At 46.2% G+C, this 22,662-nt stretch overlaps 2 protein-coding genes across 2 annotated transcripts; both read left to right on the top strand.

Annotated features, from left to right (window-relative positions):
- The first annotated feature begins 16,810 nt into the window (after window positions 1–16,810).
- On the top strand, window positions 16,811–18,267 carry LOC115323317. The gene is made up of 3 exons (XM_042287854.1): window positions 16,811–17,107; window positions 17,201–17,305; window positions 17,452–18,267. Exons 1-3 carry the CDS (start codon window positions 16,811–16,813, stop codon window positions 18,265–18,267), a joined length of 1,218 nt encoding a protein of 405 aa, XP_042143788.1.
- Window positions 18,268–18,966: 699 nt separating this feature from the next.
- On the top strand, window positions 18,967–21,289 carry LOC120840517. Its single transcript, XM_042287853.1, has one exon. It carries the CDS (start codon window positions 19,142–19,144, stop codon window positions 21,287–21,289), a length of 2,148 nt encoding a protein of 715 aa, XP_042143787.1. The 5' UTR covers window positions 18,967–19,141.
- Window positions 21,290–22,662: the final 1,373 nt, after the last annotated feature.

Below are 22,662 nucleotides of genomic sequence, written 5' to 3'. Positions count from 1 at the left end.
ACTGTTTACTTGCATATACCTGGAAAATATTGAAGTGGGCGCCATTTATAACAACAAACCCTCGATTAAGTAATCTTGTTCATTAATCTGAGCAACACCAATAAATTATTAGACTTAGTTTAGTTGCAGCTCAGCTACTGCCCTTGCTAGGGAGGATTTATTCGGGGAAGTATAATTTCTGTAGCAGTGCCTCTCACCCTTGACATTTATGCTGCTGCAAAACATGGCACCAGCTGTTTTGTGTTTTCTGTTTGAGGAACATCTTTCCTGTAAAATCCACATGCAAGATCTTATAACAAATAATCTCCGGAGTCCTGGATACAGTATATGATACTTGGCGTGGCACGAGTGTAGCATTATGTCAGTGCCCATCCTCACTATTTTCTAGAGCCATTGAGCCTCTTTGCGGCAAAAAGCACATATGCTGTCCTAGATTGGTGGTTGTCAATATCTCCCGACAACCTGCTGTGGTGCCGCTGGCCCCCCTACAACACTCAATTTGAAATCCGCAATGCAAGAAGGCGCAACGAGGCAATAACGAAAGATTGGAAAACTCTTCGGGTGAAACTAATCCATTCTTGCTGTAATCACAAAACTTTACTTTCATATGACACGGATATTCATATGATCCCTCGCCATTTAAATGCCCTAGAGCAGGCAATGGCGAGGCTGGTTGAAGCCGAAGACACATCCAACCTAGAGTCGGCCGCATTCCGAACGAATGGAAATCAGCTAATGTCGTCCCGATTTATAAATCTGGTAATCGAAATTGTCCAACAAATTATACACCAGCTCATGTTTACAAAGCAGCTCGCGCGCCTCTAGCAGCACAAACGGCGGCCGCGCATGCGCGATATAGTGTGGGCAGAAAACCACGGCGTCCTATGCAGGCAACGCATTGGGGCGTTGTTGACATCATCTACTTTCGCCGTTTTCACCTTTTTTTACTCGTTATCGAAGAGATGTCTATCTAAGTGGCCTAAGTGAGGCAGAAAAAGTGTGATACAGATCAAAGCTTTGCGTAAATAGTGTTACGCATGGCGACCCGTACAGCGCGGACGCCGCAGAATGGAACCCAGCGAGTCAGCCGTGGCCACCCGTCACTATGGTGAACATCACGTATCATTGTTTACGCCGAGCCAATTTACCCCGGAAACCCTGGAGGACTACAAGTCCTTGGAGGCTTACAATTACTTCGTTTCAAGTAGGCATAGCGGTAGTGTAGAGTGCCTGCCCAATTCAGCTGGTGCAAGTCGAGCGTGGTTTCAAGTCAGAGGCTCAGACTGATACGATAAATTCGTTACTTCCGTACTACGTAGCGAGATTTGTAAGATTTATGTCCAAAGACAACGAATCTAGCGAAACGTACGGTATTTTTGCACTTCTACGGCTACCATTTTCCTGTCACCCCGGCTGCGTTTCGTGCTCGCTGTAACCACAGCCGCAAAGAATTCCGTCTGTGGTCTTCGTTGTTTGTGTTTTTTGCTTCTTTTTTTTTCTTTTCTCACTTAATTTCTTTTCGGTTTGAAACCGCACTTGCAGTACCGCTGTGCGCTTTACGCGCAGTAATTGATCCTGACTTGCATTTCTTCTCCGAGTTTCTGCATTTCTCAGCCTTTTGCATCGGGAATGTTCCGCATTTAGGGCCGATTCGTACGGTTAAGTGCCCCTAGCGATTCAGAACAGATTTGGTAGTTCATGCAATCTCTCATTCTCAGAGATATTGCTTTCTTGATCGCCCTCTGCGCTCCTGGTACACTGTACAGATCGTGATTTTCAGTCTGCCCAGTATTTCTCCTATAGCTGAAAGGCTAGCTGTTATCACTATTTTTCAAGCTGCCGCAGTGTACTTATGTGAAGAGTCCACTGAGGTGGTACCCTGTGCAAGTAAAGTTTAAAAAAAAGGGCCAATGTTATATGTGCTTCACGAAACACACATACCCTGCACATCTGCATACCACCCAGGCACAAAATGCTTGCCAAACACTTGCCAGTGTAAGGCTGGTCTCTTGATATTTTTCCGAAACATAGGCTGCCATAGACAGTATGGTCATTGCAGAATAACGGCTGATCTCAAAACAAATGATACAATTTGTAAGGATTTCGTTAAAACATATGTATTGGCTTTGCACTCTTGTCCAGGCCATGTGCAGGACGTCAGACTCTGGCCGCCTGACGGACACGACACATGCTTCGTTCGTGCAAATGTAAGACCGTCGCAGAGGGCAACTGGCCCGCCTCATGATGCTTGGGTGTGCCTGGACAACTCTTCAGGACAGGTACATTCTGGCCATTACACATATAAAGCTGGGCAAATTCTTCCATACCCTCATCTGTAACAGCATTGATCCCAAGCCTCAGATATAAATAAACAATATTTTTTTTCCTTTCAGTCTGGGTGAGGTGTGGAGCCACATTGCAGCAGTCCTGTTTAGTATTGAGTACACTTCAAGAATGTGTCAAGAGGACTCATCATGCACCTCTCAACCTTGTGCATGGACCAGGAGTGCGACAAAGAAAGTATGCTCTATCGCCGATATATTTTGTATCCAACTACACTCATACAATATTTTCAGAACTCGTGGAAATGATCTTCATTCTTTTTTTCTTTCCTTACCATGTGCAGGGTTGTGAAATTTACACCCGCCGGCACTATGAAGGTGAACACCTTACCCGGTTTCTTGCCTGTTTTACGGCTCCCTAAAGCTATATTAACTCTCAACGTCTCAAATCATACGTGGCTTGGGTGTCTAAACTTTACGTTCTAGCCCTATTCTGGAACATAAAACAGGCAGGAGCGTCAAAAACAAGAGGGCTGTTCTCCTTCATATCGCTCACGGGTGTACTATGATTTGCATTGTCCCGTCAAAATAATTCAATCAAGAGATTTCTCTTCTATTAGCACGCAATTATCGGTTGGCTGTCATGACGTCAAACATCCCCCTTCTAATGTGCAAGCTTAGGAGATTGCAATCAGTACGCACAAGCAGTACGCCGTATATGCACCTGACCCCTACCCACACATTTTGTGGGTAGTGGTCGGAAACATGCATATTTAGTCTCGCACAGCCACATATTTTGCTCTTTCAATTAAATTCTTAATCATGAGTGGATATCCAAGCCTAAAGTATGTCTATTCAGAGCTCTACTCAAGGGCAGTCTTGTATGGAACAGCGTTCCTCGAACGCGTTCATTTTAGGAGGAACGAAGGAACGCCGCTCAAGCCATTTCCAGCTTGAGCGGCGTCGGCGTCGGCGTAACCGCAAGGTCACGTGACCCCCCAAGGTCACGTGGCCCCCCAAGGTTACGTGAACCCCCAAGGTCACATGACCCCCAAGTCACATGACTGCCCAACGTCAAGTGACCCCCAGATCACGTGACCCCCCGAAGTCACGTGACCCTCCGAGGTTACGTGACCCCCCAGGTCGCGTTACCCTTCAGGTCACGTGACCCCCGAGGTTCACGCGACCCCTCACCCCAGACTCACGTGACCCCCCCTCGGAGGATATTGAATAATGAGGGGAGGAGGAGAAGGAGAGTTAGGAGGGGCCTACCCTCTTCTCAATACCCTTCCCTCCTCCTTCCCTTTCAGTACCTTTCCCTCCGCCTCCTCAAGAGCTGCGCTCCCATTCGGCGTTACAGGGAGTTGTAAACAGCTTTGACTTTTTTTTCTTCGGTGTTTTTTGCGGCTTTAATGGCACAAGAGCATCAATGGCCATACTGCGCCAAACAAGGTAAGTCAATAAAAAGGAGTGAATAGAAATAAACTATGGGGCAATAGTTCTATAGTTGGTTTAAAAATCCGGTATTTTCAAGGAAATCAAAAAGACGTTTGAACGAGATCAGTGGTCGGTCACCAAGTAGCAAGGCAGGGTGAAATGGAATGCGATACTTGAAAAGATCAGGAAAAAAGAATTTGCGCTGCTGCCGAAGACCAGGACAAAGAAATAAAATATGAAGAGCAGTCAAAGGTTCACCGTAGCGCTCACAGGATGGAGGTTCCTCACCAGTAAGCAGGTAGCCATGAGTCAGGTAGGTGTGGCCGATTCTCAGGCGGCATAACAGGACCTCGTGGAATCTATTTTTATTGTAAGATGTTTCCCAGGTACCAAGGTCTGGCTTGATGGTGTGAAGCTTATTGTTAACCCCTACATCCCACTCGGACTGCCACGATTGCAAGACTGCAAGTCTTGTGGGCATTTTTAAGTCTTGGTGGAGGATGCAGACATGTGACACGGGAAGATTTTGCGAAGAGACGGCCAGTTTATCTGCAGCCCCGTTGCCTGCAATGCCCACATGGCTAGGAATCCAGCAAAACCTAATGTCGTGGCCATCCTGTAGGCCCTGCTGCACCTTAACACGCAAAATTAGTGTCAGCCGATTCTTTGTTGATAAAACAGAACATACAGCCCAAACAACACTCTGGGAATCTATAAAGATGATGGCTTTCTTTATTTTACTCTGAACTATATAGTCAAGCGCCATCATGACCCCGTATAGCTCGGCAGTAAAAATACTGGAGTGTTTAGACGAGTGACTTTAGAAAAACGAGAAGAGTATACAACCGCAACAGCATCCAGTGACGACTTTGCACCATTAGTGTAAAAATGATTATAATCTTTGTATTTTTCCTCCAATGCAAAGAATTCCTGCTGTAAATTTAAAGGTGAGACTCTTTGCTTCCTGAATTTTGTGAACCACCAGTCACAAAAAAATGGGTTTAACATTCCATGGGGCAGTATGATATGAACCATTCAAGAGGCTAAAATCATGAGCAAGATTTAGGGAGGAGCGAAGGCTCTCGACACGAAGGCTCAAAGGCCGCACAACAGTACGCCTATGGTTAAAGAGGCGCGAAAACCTGGAGTTTTGAATACAACTATAAACGGGGGAGCTGGGGTCAGACAAAATTTTGTAAGCATAGGTGAGGCTAAGCAGCTATGGCCTGTTTGCAAGCGACAGTTCATGACAGTCAACATACAAGCTAAGCACAGGGGAGGTTCGAAAAGCACCAGATGCCAAACGGAGCCCAAGGTGATGTACTGGATCGAGCATTTTTAAGGCAGATGGTCTCGCGGAGGCGTAGACAATTGAACCATAGTCAAGGCGGGATCGAATGAGAGAAGAATAAAGACGAAGGAGACATTTCTTATCCGAGCCCCACGACTTGTGCGAAAAGACTTTGAGTATGTTTGATGCCTGCAGAGTTTTTTGCTTGAGCTGTTTGAGATGCGGAACAAAAGTAAGTTTACGGTCGAAAGTGACTCCTAGAAATTTATGCTCCGTTTTCAAGGCAATGTTGCTTCCATTTAAAAGAAGAGTAGGATCTAAACACAGGCCACGCCTTAAGGAAAAGGGAACGCAAACAGTCTCCTCCGGAGAGAACCTAAAACCATTCTCATCAGCCCATGTAGTCATTTTATTTATGGCCAGTTGTAGCTGTCGCTCACAGCTAGACATATTACATGACGCTACAGATATCTGAATGTCATCAACATATAGCGTGTAAGATACTGAAGGAGGAATGACTTTACTAATAGAGTTAATTTTTATTGGAAAGAGTGTGACGCTTAGGACTTTACCTTGAGGAACACCATTCTCTTGAACGAACCAGTCTGATAAGGTTGTTCCCAATCGAACTCGAAAAGTGCCTTTAAACAAAAAGCTCTTTATGCACTGAAGCATTCTACTGCATATTCCGTACATAGAAAGGTCACGCAGGATGCCATACCTCCAAGTGGTATCATAGGCCTTGTCCAAATCGAAGAAAACAGATACACAATGCTGCCTGTTGACGAATGCCTCACATACGAAGGAATCCAGCCCCACTAACTGGTCTGTTGTAGAGCGTTCAGGCCGACAGCCGCACTGATTGATATCCAAGATATTATGCTGCTCGAGAAAATAAATAAGAAGCCTGTCAATTAATCTTTCAAAGGTTTCCTAACTTGACAATGCTATTGGTCTGTAACTTGCAGGGAGGGAAGGGTCCTTGCCAGGTTTCAACAGCGGTATAACTTCAGCCCGCTTCCATTCAACAGGGAAGTAGGCATCACTCCACAGACCATTGAAATAAGTGAGAAGAGCACTGAGTGACTCCCTAGATAAGTGTCGGATCATGTCATAGTCAATTCCATCAGGACCGGGGGCTGAATTCTTGCGGGAGTTCAGAGCCACTTAGCTCAACCATTGTAAATGGCTGATTGTAGGGCGCAGACGCTCCTCCTGTGAAGCAGAGCCTCGTTTTTTCCATGCTTGCCTTACGCTCCAGGAACGCTGGAGAGTAATGTGCAGAGTTTGAAACAGCAGCGAAGTGAGTGCCCAACACGTTAGCCTGGTTCAGCAAAGAGGCTCCAGAAGAAGGAAAAAGGGGGATTGTAAAACACCGGTATTTCCCCTCGACCTTGTGAAGTCGGTCCCACACTTCCTTTGCTGGAACATAGCTGCTGTTGTTGTTGCTGTTTACGGGTTTTATGGCGCAAGAGCTCCGACGGCCATACTGCGCCAAACTGGGTAAGCTAAAAAAACACTGGCAAAAGTACACTGACTAGACTAGAATTTGGCTATAGTTTATGTAAGATACCTGTAGTTTTGAGAAAAGCTAAAAGACGTTCAAGTGATATGAGAGGCTGCTCCCCTAGAATTAAGACAGGGTGAAATGGGATGTTGTACTTGAAAAACTCAAAGAAATAGGTTGTGTATGGTTGTAAAAGGCCACGGCAAAGAAAGAGAACATGCAGAACAGATAAAGTTTCTCCACAGTGCTCGCATATTGGTGGTTCCTCACCTATAAGCAGGTATTGGTGGGTTAGGTACGAGTGGCCGATTCTCAGCCGGCACAGGAGGACTTCGTGGAAACGATTTTTATTATACGAGGTTTCCCATGCACCAAGTTCTGGCTTGATGACATGAAGCCGATTGTTGTCGGCTAACTTCCATTCGGATTGCCATAGTTGCGAGAGTGAAAATTTTACGGATGCTTTAAGGTCTTGGTAAGGTATGCAGGCATTCGATGGTAAAAGGTTCTGTTAAGAGGCAGCTAGTCTATCTGCAGCCTCGTTGCCTGCGATGCCCACATGGCTCGGGATCCAGCAAAACGCAATGTCCTTCCCACCTGCGAGTCCCTGTTGAGCTCTGGCCCGTACAAGTTGAGTCAACTTATTCGTAGTTGGTGTGACAGAACATACTGCAGTAAGAACACTTTGAGAGTCTACAAATATAAAGGCTTTCATCACTTTGCTCCTGATTATATAGTCAAGTGCTGCCAGAACACCATACAGTTCGGCAGTAAAAATGCTGGCGACATTGTTAAGTCGAGTATCATGGGTAAACGAATTTGAATAAACAGCCGAGCCAACATACATTGAGGACTTGGCACCGTAAGTATAAAACTGGCGGTAATGTCTGTATTTTTCTTGCAGAGCTAAGAATTCCTGTTGTAGAATGAGTGGAAAACATTGTGTTTATTAAATTTTGTAAAATACCAATTGCAAGCTATATGTTGCATATCTCATGGGGCAGTATGATATGCACTTTCTAGAAAATGGACACCCTCACGTGGCAGGTTAAGGGAGAGACGGAGGCTCTCGAAATGAAGGCTCAAGGGTCGAACAACAGTTGGTTTATGCTCGAAAGTACAAGAGAGAAGTATAAACGAAGTAGACACCTCCTATCAGAACCCCAAGACTTGTGTGAGAGGACTTTAAGAATGTTCAATGTCCGCATACCTTTCTGCTTCAGCCATTTGAGATGGGACACAAAACTAAGCTTACTGTCAAATATCACTCCCAGAAACTTATGCTCAGTTCTAACTTCGATGGTATTTCCATTTAACATGAGAGAGGGCTCTAACCAGAGATCCCGCCGAAAGGAAAATGGAACACAAATAGTTTTTTTCTGGAGAGAACTTAAAACCAGTATCGTTAGCCCATATAGTCATTTTATGTATGGCTAGTTGTAGCTGCTTTTCACAGCTAGACATATTACATGATGCTACAGAAATTAATGTCATCTACGTATAATGAATATGATACTGAAAAGGTATGACACGACAAAGAGAGTTAATTTTTATGGCAAAGAGGGTGACACTCAGTACTCCACCCTGAAGAACACCATTCTCCTAGAGAAAGCTATTGGATACTGTCGCGCCTAACCGTACACGGAAGAAACGTCCACTAAGATAGCTTTTATACAATAAAGTAATCTGCCACGTACTTCATGCATGAACAAGTCACGTAGGATGCCATGCCTCCAAGTGGTATCGTAAGCCTTTTCCAAATAAAAAAAGACAGATACGCAATGCTGCCTATTCACAAATGCCTCACGTACAACAGTCTCCAGCCGGACTAAATGGTCTATGGTGGAACGTCCTGATCGACACCCACTTTGATTTATATTCAAAATATTATGTTGCTCCAGAAAATAAAGAAGACTCTTATTAACCATCCTTTCAAAAGTTTTCCCCAAGCAACTAGTCAGTGCAATCGGCCTGTAACTTGTAGGAAGTGAAGGATCCTTTCCAGGCTTCAGCAACGGAATTACTTCTGCCTGCTTCCAATCGGCAGGGACGTGTGCATATGTCAGGAAGGCTGTGAGTGACTCCTCCGATAAATGGCGGATCATCTCATAATGTATTCGATCAGGACCGGGGGATGAATGCTTCCGGATTTTGAGAGCCATTTGAAGCTCAACCATTGTAAACGGCTGATTATATGGTGCAGAGGCTCCTCCTGCCAAGCTTACTTTCGTTCTTTCTGCATCTGCTTTAAAGGGATACTGAACCGAAATTTGAATTTCGCAAAATAAGGCTCTAGAAGCGTTGAACGGGACTCTACGAACTCCGAAACATTGCTCGTAGATCGATATCTCAAACGGATGGCCGCACTTTTCGAAAAGAAGGGCGCGATCAAGCGAGGCCTCTGACATCACTGTCCTCCGGAGAATTTGAGAATGAGGGGGAGCGGCCTCGCTTCTCTCCTCCTCGCTTCGGTTCACCAGCTCGACACGGGACGTAGTGAGGAGGAGTGGGAATAAGAATCGTGACGTGCCTTGCCTTGTCGGCCTCGTCGGCCGGGTTCAGTCAGGCGCTTCTTTTCTAAAAATATGGCGATCCGTTTGAGATATCGCTGTATGAGTGATGTTTTTGGGTTTTGCATCGTCCCGCCTATCTGTCCAGCCTTGTTTTGTGAGTTTCGGTTCAGTATCCCTTTAAACTTCAGAAACACAGGAGAGTAATATGAAACGGGTGCAAAATGTGCACCCAACGCATTTGCCTGGTCATGTAAAGAGCTTACAGAGGGAAAAAGAGAGACTGTAAAGCAGCGGTATATGTCTTCCACCTTCTGCAGTCGGTCCCACACTTCCTTTGCTGGGACATAACAGCTTATAGAGGGCAGATCGCCTGTTGAAAGTAGTGAAAGCGCAGAATAAAGGGATAGCCTCTCTAGGACTTCCTCTTGGCCTGTTTCCTGGTCCAACGAGCCTGGGCCCTATTTCGCTGAAACTCTATCAAATTCATGAATGTCGGATATCTGCGAAATATTCCCCATGCCTTGTCCTGTTTTTTCTTAGTATTGGAACAATCATCATTCCAACATGGTTTACACTTTTTGGGGATGCTAGAGGAGGTCTGAGGGATGGAGCGAAAAGCGGCATTAGTGATCTGTTGTGTAATGTATGTGGTGGCTTCATCGTGTGTTAAGGACAAGAACATGCAAGGCTTAAGCTCTGGATTTAGGTTGAATAGACTCCAGTCTGCCTTGTCAAGTTTCCAACCAGGGGTACGTTTCATTAGGCTTGGAACTGAAACCAGACTCTCCATCATGACCGGAAAGTGGCCACTTCCAAAAAGATTACCCGAAACTTTTCATGTAAATGACAAAAACACTGAAGGGGATGAGGTGGAAAGATCGATAGATGTAAATGAATTGTGAGCTGCACTGGAAAAGGTTGGCTTTCTCTTAATCATAAGGCACAGCCCAGATGTTCATAAAAACCGCTCAAGGACTCCATCATGTTAATCTTGGCGGGTGCTACCCCATAAGGGGTGGTGAGCATTAAAATCTCCTAAAAGTAAAAAAGGGTGAAGAAGCTGTGCAACAAGTCTTTGGAGATCATGAAGATTCAGTGGAATGTTTGGTGGAATGCAAATAGAGACAACAGTGATGAGGCGGTCCAAAAGAAGGCGCACAGCCACTGCCTCAAAAGGTGTGCAAAGAGGAACCTGCGAGCATGCGACTCCACTTTCAACAGCCACAGCTACTCCACTTGATGCATTTGATGAAGGGCGATCTTTTAAAAAAAACTGATGGCGACGTAACACTGAATTATGATGATTATTAGATGCGTCTCTTGTAAAGAGAGAGCTATAGGACGTAATTCGTCCTTAAAAAAAATTAACATCATCAATATTTCGTAAAAGACCGCGGCAGTTCCACTGCATAAAAGTAAATTTAGCCATTATTCTAGAACAAAGTTAAAAGATTAGTAAATCAGTAAAAGTAGTAAAGAACAAGTAAAAGTAAAACCTTGACTTTGCCGCGCAGGGCAAAAACGCCCCGTGAACTGACGCTAATTACATACATACGTCAGTGTTCAGGATAGTTCTGCGCTGGGGTTGGCAAAGCATACAGCATGGGCTGAGCGTCAGATGTTAGAGTTCGGCTATTCTCATCTTTAACTAAACACGACCCATTACCCAAATGCTTCCAGGGGCTGATTGTCATCAACCCGAGCACTCGACTCCGGCTCATGACAATCGAGCACGTTAGGGTGCAACGCGACTTGCGGTGCGAGGTCATGATGTCATGTGACGTCACGGTGTCAACAACGCTAATAAATCTAGTGACGTTCTCCATTTAAATCCATTTGACGCAGTGTGTCACGCGACTACGTCACATGACATTACGAGGCCACATGACGTGACATTGCTTGACAGCATATCTTGACAATATGGTGCCTGCACCGCGTCTCCGACTGGTGTGTTTAGCGTCCTACCCCGCCCGTACATCAAAAGGGGTCCCGAATTGGGGCAACAAATGATGTCACAAAAGCCGGAGTGTTCTGCTCTCGGATGTCGCGGTCCTCGCGGTTGGTCGTGGAAATGCTGGCGAAAAGCGTGACCAAACGCGAGTGTCGCTGTCGTCGCGGCGCCCCAACTTCTGGCTACTGAAGCTACCGTGATGTCTCACACTGCAGAGCGACCTGCAGCAGAACAGGCGTCTGCCACATCAACCACCGCCGCTGGGACACCGCCAGGATCGCGACCGGCGACAGCATGACAATTCTATGACGTCATCAGGCGGAAATTAAGGGACCACTTTTTTAGTGGCGCACGCCAGTCAAAGACGCGTTCCGGACACCCTACTTGACACCATGCACGCCAAGGGACCACGTGACACGTGATTATTCATAGCGCCTCGAGTAAGGGAATGTTCCCAGAGTACCGAAGCTTTGTTTCAGAGCCGAGTCGCGGCGGAGCAGTCGCGCTCCAACTCATCCCAAATATGGCGCTGCCCTGTGCGGTCGAGCCGAAGTGCGTACAGAGTAGCATTCGTTCTCGTGCGAGCTCTTCCATCCACTTTCTCGGTCTGTGGTGACGCTGTTTTTTTTTTTTATTATTATTAAAGTTATTTTCTTCGTCCGAGCGGTGCGTGACTTGCTCCTCGCTATCTCGTCTTTCTCTCTTGCCTCGAAACACATCGAAGTCGAATGGCTTACCATTTGAGGCGTAAAGTTTCAAACGCAGCAACAGCGCAACCGGAGCGAGCAAACAAGCCGGCGATCTTCTTAATCTAACCAGATTCACGGCTAATTGAAAAAAAAAGAAATAGAGAGAGAATTTACGCACCTTCCGTTCGGTCCTAACTCATCGATGCCCGGAGCCTCCACCCGCGCGTACCCGCCGAACCCGTGGTAACGCGGAAACGTTTTACGTATTTTTTATGTTGTTCTTGGAACTATCCTCAAAATGGTCGGCTGATAACTTCCACCACGGGCTAAAACAGCCAATCAGAACTGTACTCTGCGGGATTCACTTTTGGTACGCGGACTGAATCATAGAGTTATTACAATAAACGCTAGAGGCTCAGCTGGCGCTAGTGTCTACGGGACTTCCGGTTCCAAATTGAAGCAGACAGTGTGCAGTCTACTTCTCCATGCTGCCTGTGTATTTCTATGGGAAAACGCGCGTGAATTTTGCCTCGTCGCCGGAAAATAACATGAATAGCTTTTGTTATTTCGGTTGTACCGGATAGTATGTACCTTTTTTAATACTGTGAAAGTGTAATTGCTTTAGTTACAACATTTTTCCTTTACCACTGAACGATGTTAAAGTTAGCTCTATTTCGGGTCCAAACCTGTTTCATGGCAGGTATGTAGAAACGAGCGACGATTCTAAGCAAAATAACGATCGAAAGGAATGTAGAGTGTGTTCAAAGTTCGCCAGCATTCCGTTGATGCTTATATATTGCTAATATGCCTGTCCTCTCACTATATGAAAATGACCCCATCGTGCATCTTTACGAGTGGTTCAAGAACCTTCGAAACGTAAAGAATAAAGTACGTGGGCTATGAAAGGTGTGTTTTCTTATTATTTCCTATGTCGGGCAGTTTTTATCGCGCACCTGTTCTCTGGCTGCCCCCCATTTCCAAAGATTTGGAGCGTGCGGGCGATGATTTGAACACAGAACAAGCGTCTTCGCATATATTCACGAGCAGAAAGAATAAAGCAGTACTTATTTATTGCAAATCGGACTATATTACGTGGATTTCAATTTATTTTGATCGTCTGCATGCACAAAGAGCCACTTATCCAGTGTTACTGCGTAGTTCTTGCCGCCTCTTCTAGTTTTCCACATGTCCTTCGTTCGCTTGGCACGCATATCCCCCTTGCTGGAAATCGTCGACGCCGTGTTCGCGCTAACAGTGTCCGACAATGCACATAAATACACGTACGAAGCGGTTTTAACACCGTTTTTCATGACGCGAATTTTAGAAAAAAATGCTGTCACTGATCAATCATTTCGCCTGCGTGACTGAGCAATGTTTCAAATTATTCGTGATATTTGCTCTTATAATCGAGAGCAGAGAGAAAATGCACTCGCTTTTTCCCATAGAAATGCATTACCGGAAGTCAATTTCTGACTGCTTGCTGTCTGCTTCAAAATGCAACAGCACACTAGCGCCAGCTGAGCCTCTAGCGTTTATTGTAATAACTCTATGGACTGAATGCGATTTGGTGCTCTGGGAACATTCAGTGACTCTAACAGTGTTGCGGAGTTGCCAATCCGGAGTTGGAATGATTCCGGAATCATTCCGCATTTTCGCGACCCCGGAGTGGAATGGGAATGGAATGGCGGCAACGTTCAGGGGAATGCAATGGGAATGGAATTAGATGCCTTTTGCCCGGAATGGAATGGGAATGGAATGGGGCCAAGCTCTCCTTTTTTTGTCTGTGTTTACAGTTAGCTAAACCGAGCCAGTCAGCGAGTCAGTTGCTCAGAAATAAAATGAGCGGGAAACTGCTAGCCGGAGTAGAGCCCTAACAGACTTATACGCAAGAAAATGCAATACAAAAAACAAGCGTCAATCAAAGAGCAGAGGGGGGAAGGGGGGTGGGGGTGGCGGCGTTTACGGACGCGCAGGCTACGGGCTTCACCGGCCTTACACGAGAACGAAACAAGAAACCAAGCACCAAGCAAAAGAAACGAAGGAAGCGGCAAAAAAAGAAACCGCCGTGCACGGCTCCTCATCAGCTCTGATAACTCGTTGACTCGCGCGCCCCCGAAAGATGATCAGTTATTGTTTTCTTATAGCTCGAGGAGCGTTGTTTAGCAGGCGGCCAACCCCGCCGCCTTCCAGGTTCATTCCCGCCCACTCCTTTGAAGTGCGAAATGTGGGTTTGCTTCGGCATTAAAACAAAACCAAATTCACTTCTCTCTTCTGCAGTTGCGCTTTGCTCCGACGCTTGTTTTTTTATACTGCATTTTTATGTGTAAGTCCGCGTTTTACTTGATCTTTGTTCCGATGCTTGTTTTCTGTGTTCTGTTTTACATTGAAGTGGGTTAAGATTACAAGCAAGCTAGCGCATTCCCGCTCATATCCTTTGACTTGGGTCTCTGCATACAAGGTACTGCGGTGGGCTAGTTGGTTCATACATAGTGTTTGAACAGCGCAAAGACTGTGGTCTTTGCGCTGTTCAAACACTAAGTATGAACCAACTAGCCCACCGCAGTACCTTGTTGCAGTTTATTTCTTCTACCACCGCTCGTCCTGTCCTCTTCTCTTCTATCTTCCTGTCGTCTTTGCGCTGTTCAAACACTAAGTCTCTGCATACTTTGTTTCACCTTGCGATGGACCGCTGTGGACGTTACGAGTGACCCCAGGCAGTCCAGCACTGTGAGCGGGACTACACGCACGGCGCGTTGCTGCGCCCCAGGGTCACGCGACACTCAGAAGGCACTGGATTGGTTTGGATATCTCTCGTGCTGTCTGTTGCAGTTCATGGTAAGGTGAAGTAGACTATGGTAACCGCCCTTGTTGCGTGGCCGAACTGACTAGACTTGCAGAAAAACAGTTTCGTGACCTGGTCTATACGGTGCCTCGTACTGCGCCGTAAAGGTTTCACTTTGTCAGAGGATGTGTTCTTGCCGCCGTGCATGGAGTCGCTTCCAGCAGCGTACTATAGCCGTGTTGCTGTTTTTGAAGAATACAGCAATATAGCTTATTTCTGCGCCACGCACGAACTGGGTATTTTTTTATGGTCTTATCAGACAAACACACTGGCAGTGGTCGCGTATGTCCTAAAAGTCAAATGCAAAAAAAAAGCTAAAAATAGTGAATTTGAGTGTTGCTGTTTGTTGCGAGCCACGTGGTCGCAATACCGATGTCTTAAACAAGCATCGACATATCAAGGGGCTTTCTCGGTGTTTGCAGTATAATGTAAACAAGCACTTTGTTCCACAAGCGCTCTGCTTAGCAAATTCAGTGTTTTTTGGGCCTTTAGCATTTTTTTTGCGAATGTCTCTGCGTTGATAATGGCAGCTTTATGCTGCTTATGCCGACAACACAATATAGCTGTCAAGTGCCAATTTTTACGTTTAGGGATTAGCGGAATGGAATGGAACAATTCAGCCATTCCGAGAGTGGGAATGGACCCACTGTTCCCATTCCTAGGAGTTGAAAGGAATTGAATTATCGAAACTTTAATTCCCCGGAATGGAATTGGAATCGAATGAGGGTACCCATTCCGCAACACTGGACTCTAATAGTGCCAATACAAAAGCGCCACGAGAACCCACAATTCGCAACACATTGCGATTTTGTAAATGACGATTTGGTCAATATATAGAATTACAGCTGCCAGTTTTTATTCTCAAATATATAAAAAAATCTCGCCAAGTTAGTTAAACGAGGTAGGGCGAGGAAAAGGAGGGCTGGGGAGGAAGAAGTTGGCGGAACGCTGGAGAGGAGAGGTGGAAACCTCCTCCTCTCTCCAGCTTTCCGTCCGCTGTCCATATGAATTGGGCAGTAGCCTTCTCAGACAAGTTGATCGGCTCGTGAATGCGGGTTTTTCACAGTTCTGAGTAGAAGCTGTGGAGGGCCCAAAAAAAAAAAAGATATAGAGGCACTGAGAGGAGTGCTCTTGAACGCCGGAAAATAAGGCCTGCAGTAAAGTATGGATGAAGAAAGAATAAACAATTAAAACAGGGACAACACAACCACAATGAAAGATGTGGTTGTGTTGTCCCTGTTTTAATTGTTTATTCTTTCTTCATCCATGACCTAAACCAACACGCTCTTCTACCAAGTAAAGTATAAACCGCATGTAAACGATTTGGCGAGCGACGAGGCAAACAACGGCGACCCGCTTCGCTGTCGCTCGATCAGTCGCGCGACGAGGTAAACCGCATAAAAGCGACGGGAGCAAGCGACCAAGTCGATGAGCGACGTTTTTTAGAAATCCAAAAAACGAGCGACGCGACAAGCGGCAATGAGAAATCTCGGTCGCTCGTCGCTGACTCTCATCGCTTGCGCCGACGCTCGTCTCGTCGCTCGCAAAATCGCTTACATGCGGTTCAGCTTTAATTTCTTGCATTCACGCGATCTCTCACAACTTGATGAACGTTGAGGAACATTACGACGTTCGAGCTGTTTTTCCGTCGCCTTACAAGCTCTCCTCGTTATGCAAGAAAAAAAAAAGAAATCAGTGTTTTAGAGGGAGAGAGGAATGAATGGGAGACCAAGCACAGAAACAAGAAAAAAGAAGAGGGGAGAGGAAATGGAGGAAAACACGATTTTCCCTCCTGTCGCCAAGGGGAAAAAAAGGCACTGTTTGCTGCCACCCGGTGGTAGCAACGACTTCCGGGTAGACCCGCTTGCTGCCACGGACCAATCGGATGGCTACACACCACGTGACCGTGCTAACATACTAGGTAATTAAATTGTATATTTATTTTATTTGGTATATACAAGATATATTATGTTATAATTGCCTTATAACGATATAACTTATGTTATAAATATTTGTGACGTCACAACTTGCTTTGTTCGTGAATTCTTTCTGGCCGTTCCCGCCGTTTTCCGATTTGCTGTCGGCTGGTACCTGAGCAGGCGTGCGTTTGTGTACGGCACAGGATCTTCGGCAAGCTTCGGATATCGCCCTGAAATAATCGCGAATCGGCATTCTCGATCGCTGATTGTTTTCTTGTAGAGTGTTATTGAGGGTTCCAGATAGTTATTTTCACTTGACATCTCTTGGTTTAGTTGTAATTGGAGCTGGTTGTGTTGGTGTGCGGGTCCCGAACTAGGCATGCCACGTGTGTTGGTAGCCGGTGATTCGATGTTGAAAGACCAAGCGCGGTCTTTCACACTGAATCCTGGCGTGGCTGTCGAGGTCAGGTCCTTTAGTGGTGTCAGGATTGAGCGGTTGTTCTCCATGATCGCTGACAGTCTGCCTGGCTTTGATGCGGTGGTCGTGCATGTTGGCACTAACAACGTCGGGGATAGTGACATCACGCGCGTCGCCAAATTTCGTCAGCTGGTGTCGCGCATCATGGAGAAAAACCCCGAGATCCAGGTTGCGTTCTCGGCCATCCTTCCGAGGGAGGTGAGCCTTCGGAAGAATGATCGGTGGGCGGTCAGTGCCGAAGTGCTGCAAGAACACAATGATGAGGCCAGGAGAACGAATCTCATCTTGCAGGAACTCTGCCGCAAGGAGGGATACGGCTTCATCGACGGAAGCAGGCAGTCGTGGAGTGGGCTGCTCATGCTGGATGGTGTCCACTTCAACAAGAAAGGCAGCAGGGTAGGTTTGATCTGCGTATTTGAGCCATAGCATGAATTTAGAACAATAAATTAGAATCAACATGTATGCAAATAACGCTAAAAGGTTGCTGTGCCTTAGATTTTCGTGGTGTCGCGTTTTCCCCTAAAGTTTCCATATCTTGGCAGGTGTTTGGACGCATCCTTCGAGGCGGCCTTCATGGTGTTGTGGCAGGCCACGGGCAGGAGGCTGAGGACCAGGAGTGGAGTCGCCATGCAGCAGAGGAGGAACACCAGGAGCTGCGTCGTGAGTATGGGGACCAGGCCAAGGAGCTTGCAGAGTTCTGGAACGGTAAGTATAACTTCCCTTCCCTTAGTTCTAGTGCCGGAGGAGGCCCAGCCTGTGTGGGTGAAGAACAGGTGCAGGGCATGTGCACTGTGACAACCACTGACACATGCACCACCAGCTGGGCCGCTGTTGTGCAGAGGCCGCCGAAACGTGTGTCACGTGGCCGTGGCGGCGTTGACGGCGTTGACAACACTGTCAGAAGTAGGGGCTGTGTGCCGCGCACACAGTCTTCACAGAACACCGAGCCCTCTCGGGGTGCCCCAGCCGCCAGCGGTCATGCCACTCGAGAGCAGAGGCTGAGAGGAGTAAAGCCCTCTAGGATGCCAATGATGCTTTCTGATGGCTGTGCTCCTGCGCTTGTCGGGGGAGTGTGGGTGCACCGGAAGGCTGGCAGATCTGTTGCTGCCTGTGGTGCCTCGGTGCGTCCCTCCTCTCCTGTGGCGCAGTGCATCGACCCCCATGAGGGTGTAGTGGCCACGGCCTGTCGCACCACTCGAAAGCAGAGGCGGAGAGGAACAAAGTCCTCAGGGATGCCAATGACGCAAACAGGCGGTCGTGCTCCTGCGCTTGTCGGGGGAGTGTGGGTGCACCAGAAGGCTGGCACATCTGTTGCTGCCTGTGGTGCCTCGGTGCTTCCCTCCTCTCATGTGGCGTAGTGCATCGACCTCCGTGAGGGTGTACCGGCCACGGCCTGTCGCACCACTCGAAAGCAGAGGCGGAGAGGAACAAAGTCCTCAGGGATGCCAATGACGCAAACAGGCGATCGTGCTCCAGCGCTTGTTGGTAGAGTGTGGGTGCACCAGAAGGCTGGCACATCTGTTGCTGCCTGTGGTGCCTCGGTGCGTCCCTCCTCTCCTGTGGCGCAGTGCATTGACCCTTGTGAGGGTGTACCGGCTACGGCCTGTCGCACCACTCGAAAGCAGAGGCGGAGAGGAACAAAGTCCTCTGGGATGCCCATGACGCAAAGGGGTGGCTGTGCTCCTGCGCTTGTCGGGGGAGCTCGGCACTCTTGGATGGCGCGTACATGCGGTGCTGCCTTTGAGTGTTCGTCTCTTTTAGAGGACTCGGTTTCTTCTTCTGGCAGAAATAAAGGGTGTTCTAGTGAGATAGTGGGTCAGATGCCTCTAAGATGCATTTCTTGTAATGTACCAACAGTGCATGGTCAGGCTGGTGCAGATGCTCCTGTCAGTGGTGCAGATAGGGTGCCTTGCACACCCTTTGGGTTAGGCAAATTAGCTGGAGGGGGCACTCTGGGTCTAGGCGTCACATTCAGTGACTATAGCGAGTTTGAATCTAGCTATAAGCAGTGGCTAGCTGCCAAATTCACTCCCATGAGAATTGGTCACTGAAAAAAATTTGTCTAGTTGCACAAGCCCTACATCTAAGGACCCCTTCCCTTATAGGCGTATCACTTTTGAGTGCTGCCGTGCTGGGAAGTCTCGATCTAGAGGAAACGGCATCCGAAACAAGCAGAGGTATCTTGCGACAGGATGCCTATGCAAGGTGTCAGTTTCTTTAATTGTGGAACCGATGCCTCATTATAAAGTTCACAGCATGGTAGAGGGCCACAACCATCCCGAAGGGCCAGGGTTCGAAATGTGGTATCCGCAGAACAGGCTCCTAAACAAGGCTGAAAAGAAAGAATTTGAAGACGTCCTTTCATGCAATGTTAAACCAAAGGATTTGAAAGAGTTGGTATTTAAAAAGACTGGAAAGCATATTACATCGCAAGACGTTAGGAATGTAAAGCATGAAAATGTGAGGAAAATCGAGAATAGTCTGCATCATGGTTCTCTCTTGTTAAAGCAAATGGAAGATTTAGTTAAAAAATGTCCTGGTTGGATTGTACACATTGAAAAGGATTCTAGCAATCAGCTTTTGTTTGTATTATTTCAGTCTAACTTAATGAGGCAGTTCACAGAAAATTATTCAGAGGTATTATTTTTCGATGGCACTTACAAGGTTAATATTGAAGGTTATATTCTTCATTCAGTACTCTGCGAGGACAGCACAAGCCATGGGAGACCGATCTGTTACATGTTTGTGCAGCGGGAGACTAAAGAAATTCTTCAAGCAGCTATAGCGAAGTTCCTCGATTTAAATCCTGCTGTGGTGTCGAATTGTAATGTAGCGGTGATGGATAAGGACCTTAATGAAATGAATATTCTTGCACAGCTGCTACCAAATTGTAGAATTTTGCTATGCTCTTGGCATGTGGTAAAGTATCTGCACCAAAGAGTTTCGCAACTTTGTTCTAGCAGAGTCGACAAGCAAGCCGTTAAGTCTCTCATATCAAAGCTAGTTTTCTCTTATGATGACAATACTTACCAGGAACTCTTGGAAGAGCTTGAAAATGAAATGCAAAAGGAGCTTGAAAGTGAAAAGCAAAAAAAGTCCAGCTTTCTTGAGTTTTATTATAAAAATTGGCACGACTGTAGGGAGATGTGGGTGCATGCATACCGTCGTAACATCTATACCTTTGGGAATAACACTAACAACAGAATGGAAAGCCACAATCAAAAGATAAAGCAGTTTATGCACCAGCGTATGCATTTAGTTGATGCTGTCAAAGCCTTGGTTCAATATGTAAACCATGATACTTTATCTGTTAGCTTTGCACAATTCCAAGAAACCATGCTGTGCCTTGACACACGAAAAATTGATGCATTTCATATTCAGGTATCTACCAACTGTACAGGATATGCTAGCAACTTAATTTATAAGGAGTATGAATCTTACTCAAATGGAAATCTTGCATATTGTATGAATAATGGACAGCATACAGTCAATAGTAAAAGTAATTGTTACATTGTTTCACAGGATTTAACTGCCTGTACATGCACATTCCAAAATCAGTTCCGGCTTCCTTGTAGACATATCTTTGCTGTTAGATCTAATCTTTCAGTGGATCTTTTCGATGTCAAATGTGTTGCATTTCGGTGGTTAAAGTCTGGCTTTGTTGAAACTGATGTAGATACTGCACAGGCAGTAGCGCAAAAAATTAGTTTGAATGTATCAACGAAAGGAAATCCCAAACTGGACACGACGGAATCAAAGTATAATTACGCTTTAAGTGAGCTCTCGGAATCATGCAAAAGCATAGCAAACACTTTGGCATGCTGTGGTAAATCTGAGCTGCTGGAAAAGTTATCTGAAATAAAGAGTTTTTTTAATAACCTGATAACCTATCCTAGGAATAAGACTTCCAAAACAGTATTCAATCAAGATGAACAGCAGGATTTGAAGCAGGCTCATTGCAAGGATGAAGATGAGCTAAATGAAGAAGGGTCATTTGGTAGTGAGGATGGCATTGTAGAGAGCCCTGCTAGTATTCCAAGCATTAAAAGGGAGGAAATTTGCGATTCGAGCACTGTTGAGCGTACGCAATTAAAGCAGCATTTTGTGGACCACAATTATTGCAAAAGTTTAGACATGAATACAAACTCTTCAGACATAATTACTCTGTCTCCAGAACCGGAATTTCATAATGAAAGAAAACGTGCTGAAGTTTCACATACTGTTGTAGATCTGACCTGTGATGAAGTATTGGATAAAGACGTATTGATTGTTCCATTGAATAAGTCTCCTCGTGGTAGGCCCAGTAAAAGAAAGCGCCAACCAACTCCCTCCAACAAGGCCAACACAATCGATATCAAAAGCATAATACTGCTGAGATGACAAAATGTTTGGCTAGGTAGCGCAAGCTGCCGCCCGTTACAAAGGGTATTGCCATTACCATCCATCCACCTAACCAGGTGCTGCCGCCTGTCGCTGTCGGGCAGTCGCTCACAGTTGCTAATGTTTTCAAAGAGCATTAATATTGCTGAATATATTATGCGTTGGTTATAAAACAGTTTATAGACCTAAATAAAACTAAAAAAATATAAACTAGGCGCGGTAAAAATACAAGAAGGCGTAGTGCTTCTACCTGGCGTTGTCGGGTAGCAGTGCAGTCGTTCTGATTTTTTTAAAGCAATGCTTTTTCCGGGTAGGTCGCGCATTTGCTATATAAATAGTTTATAAACCTACCAGATATTTGTCATATCACAAATAAAGTCTAGTTATATGCGGCTACACTATACCGGATACGACGTCACGGGTGGCAGCAAGGATTTCGTTCCGGTAGTCGTTGCTACCCGGTGGCAGCAACGTCGGCCGGAAAAAAAAGGTAAAGGGGGGAATTGCATGCCGTTCCTCCATTTCACCGATTCAGATGCAGCGCCGTCTAGTGGCGCTTGAAAAAGGGACAAAAACTTTTTTTTTTCATGTTTCATGGCGGTGACGGCAGGGACGGCAATTTGAGTGCTTGATAGCTTTTTACATGCAAAGGACTCTTAGACTAGTGCGTCGAATTTTAAATCGCATTAATAATAATTGTGTTCATTCCTGTTGCACTATGCACAATATATCATGCACCTAACAACAATATTTTAGTAGATCGTTCTGGTTCTTCTACTGAGTGGGAGAACCAGAACGATCGCTGGGGGGTTCTCCCATCAGTAGTCAGGTCGCTAGAGCGACCTGACTAGTGCGCATGCGCTGTGCTAGCGGAGAATTAGCGGGGCTGCGGAGGCTAGCGGAGGTAACACTAGTTTAGCAAAATAGCGAGGCACGAAGCGCGGCGTGCTAGCTTTTGTCTCCCGAGTACCACGCCGCATGTGCCCGCTGCGAGATCGCGCTTGTCAGTGGTGGATGAAACCTTGCTGCTGCGAGAAGTAGCCGTGGCCAATCCATTCCAGGACTCTGACAGGTGGCGATTTATCACTTACATGCTCAGTATGGCCACTTTCGTCATGTTACTTGCTACATGACGAGTAGGGTGAACGAGAAATTAATTGTCGTGATCTTGGAAGTTTTTCGCGTGATCACGTAGCTGCCAAGGTCGCTGCTCTATTCGAGTCAACCCGTGTATGTACCACACAACGAAAGATAATCCGTGCGGCGTTTATTCCAGTTCTATGTAAAACAGAACAGCGTATCCAGTCGACAAAAACGAGCACTGCCTTGCGACGACCGACTGCGTCCGACAGACGTTGTAGTCCGTCACCATT

The sequence above is a fragment of the Ixodes scapularis genome, unplaced genomic scaffold, assembly GCF_016920785.2.
Source record: "Ixodes scapularis isolate PalLabHiFi unplaced genomic scaffold, ASM1692078v2 ptg000549l_1___fragment_3__unscaffolded, whole genome shotgun sequence".
Lineage (NCBI taxonomy): Eukaryota > Metazoa > Arthropoda > Arachnida > Ixodida > Ixodidae > Ixodes > Ixodes scapularis.
Note: the sequence above shows the minus strand (reverse complement) of the source record. Positions and strands in the feature narration are given on the sequence as shown.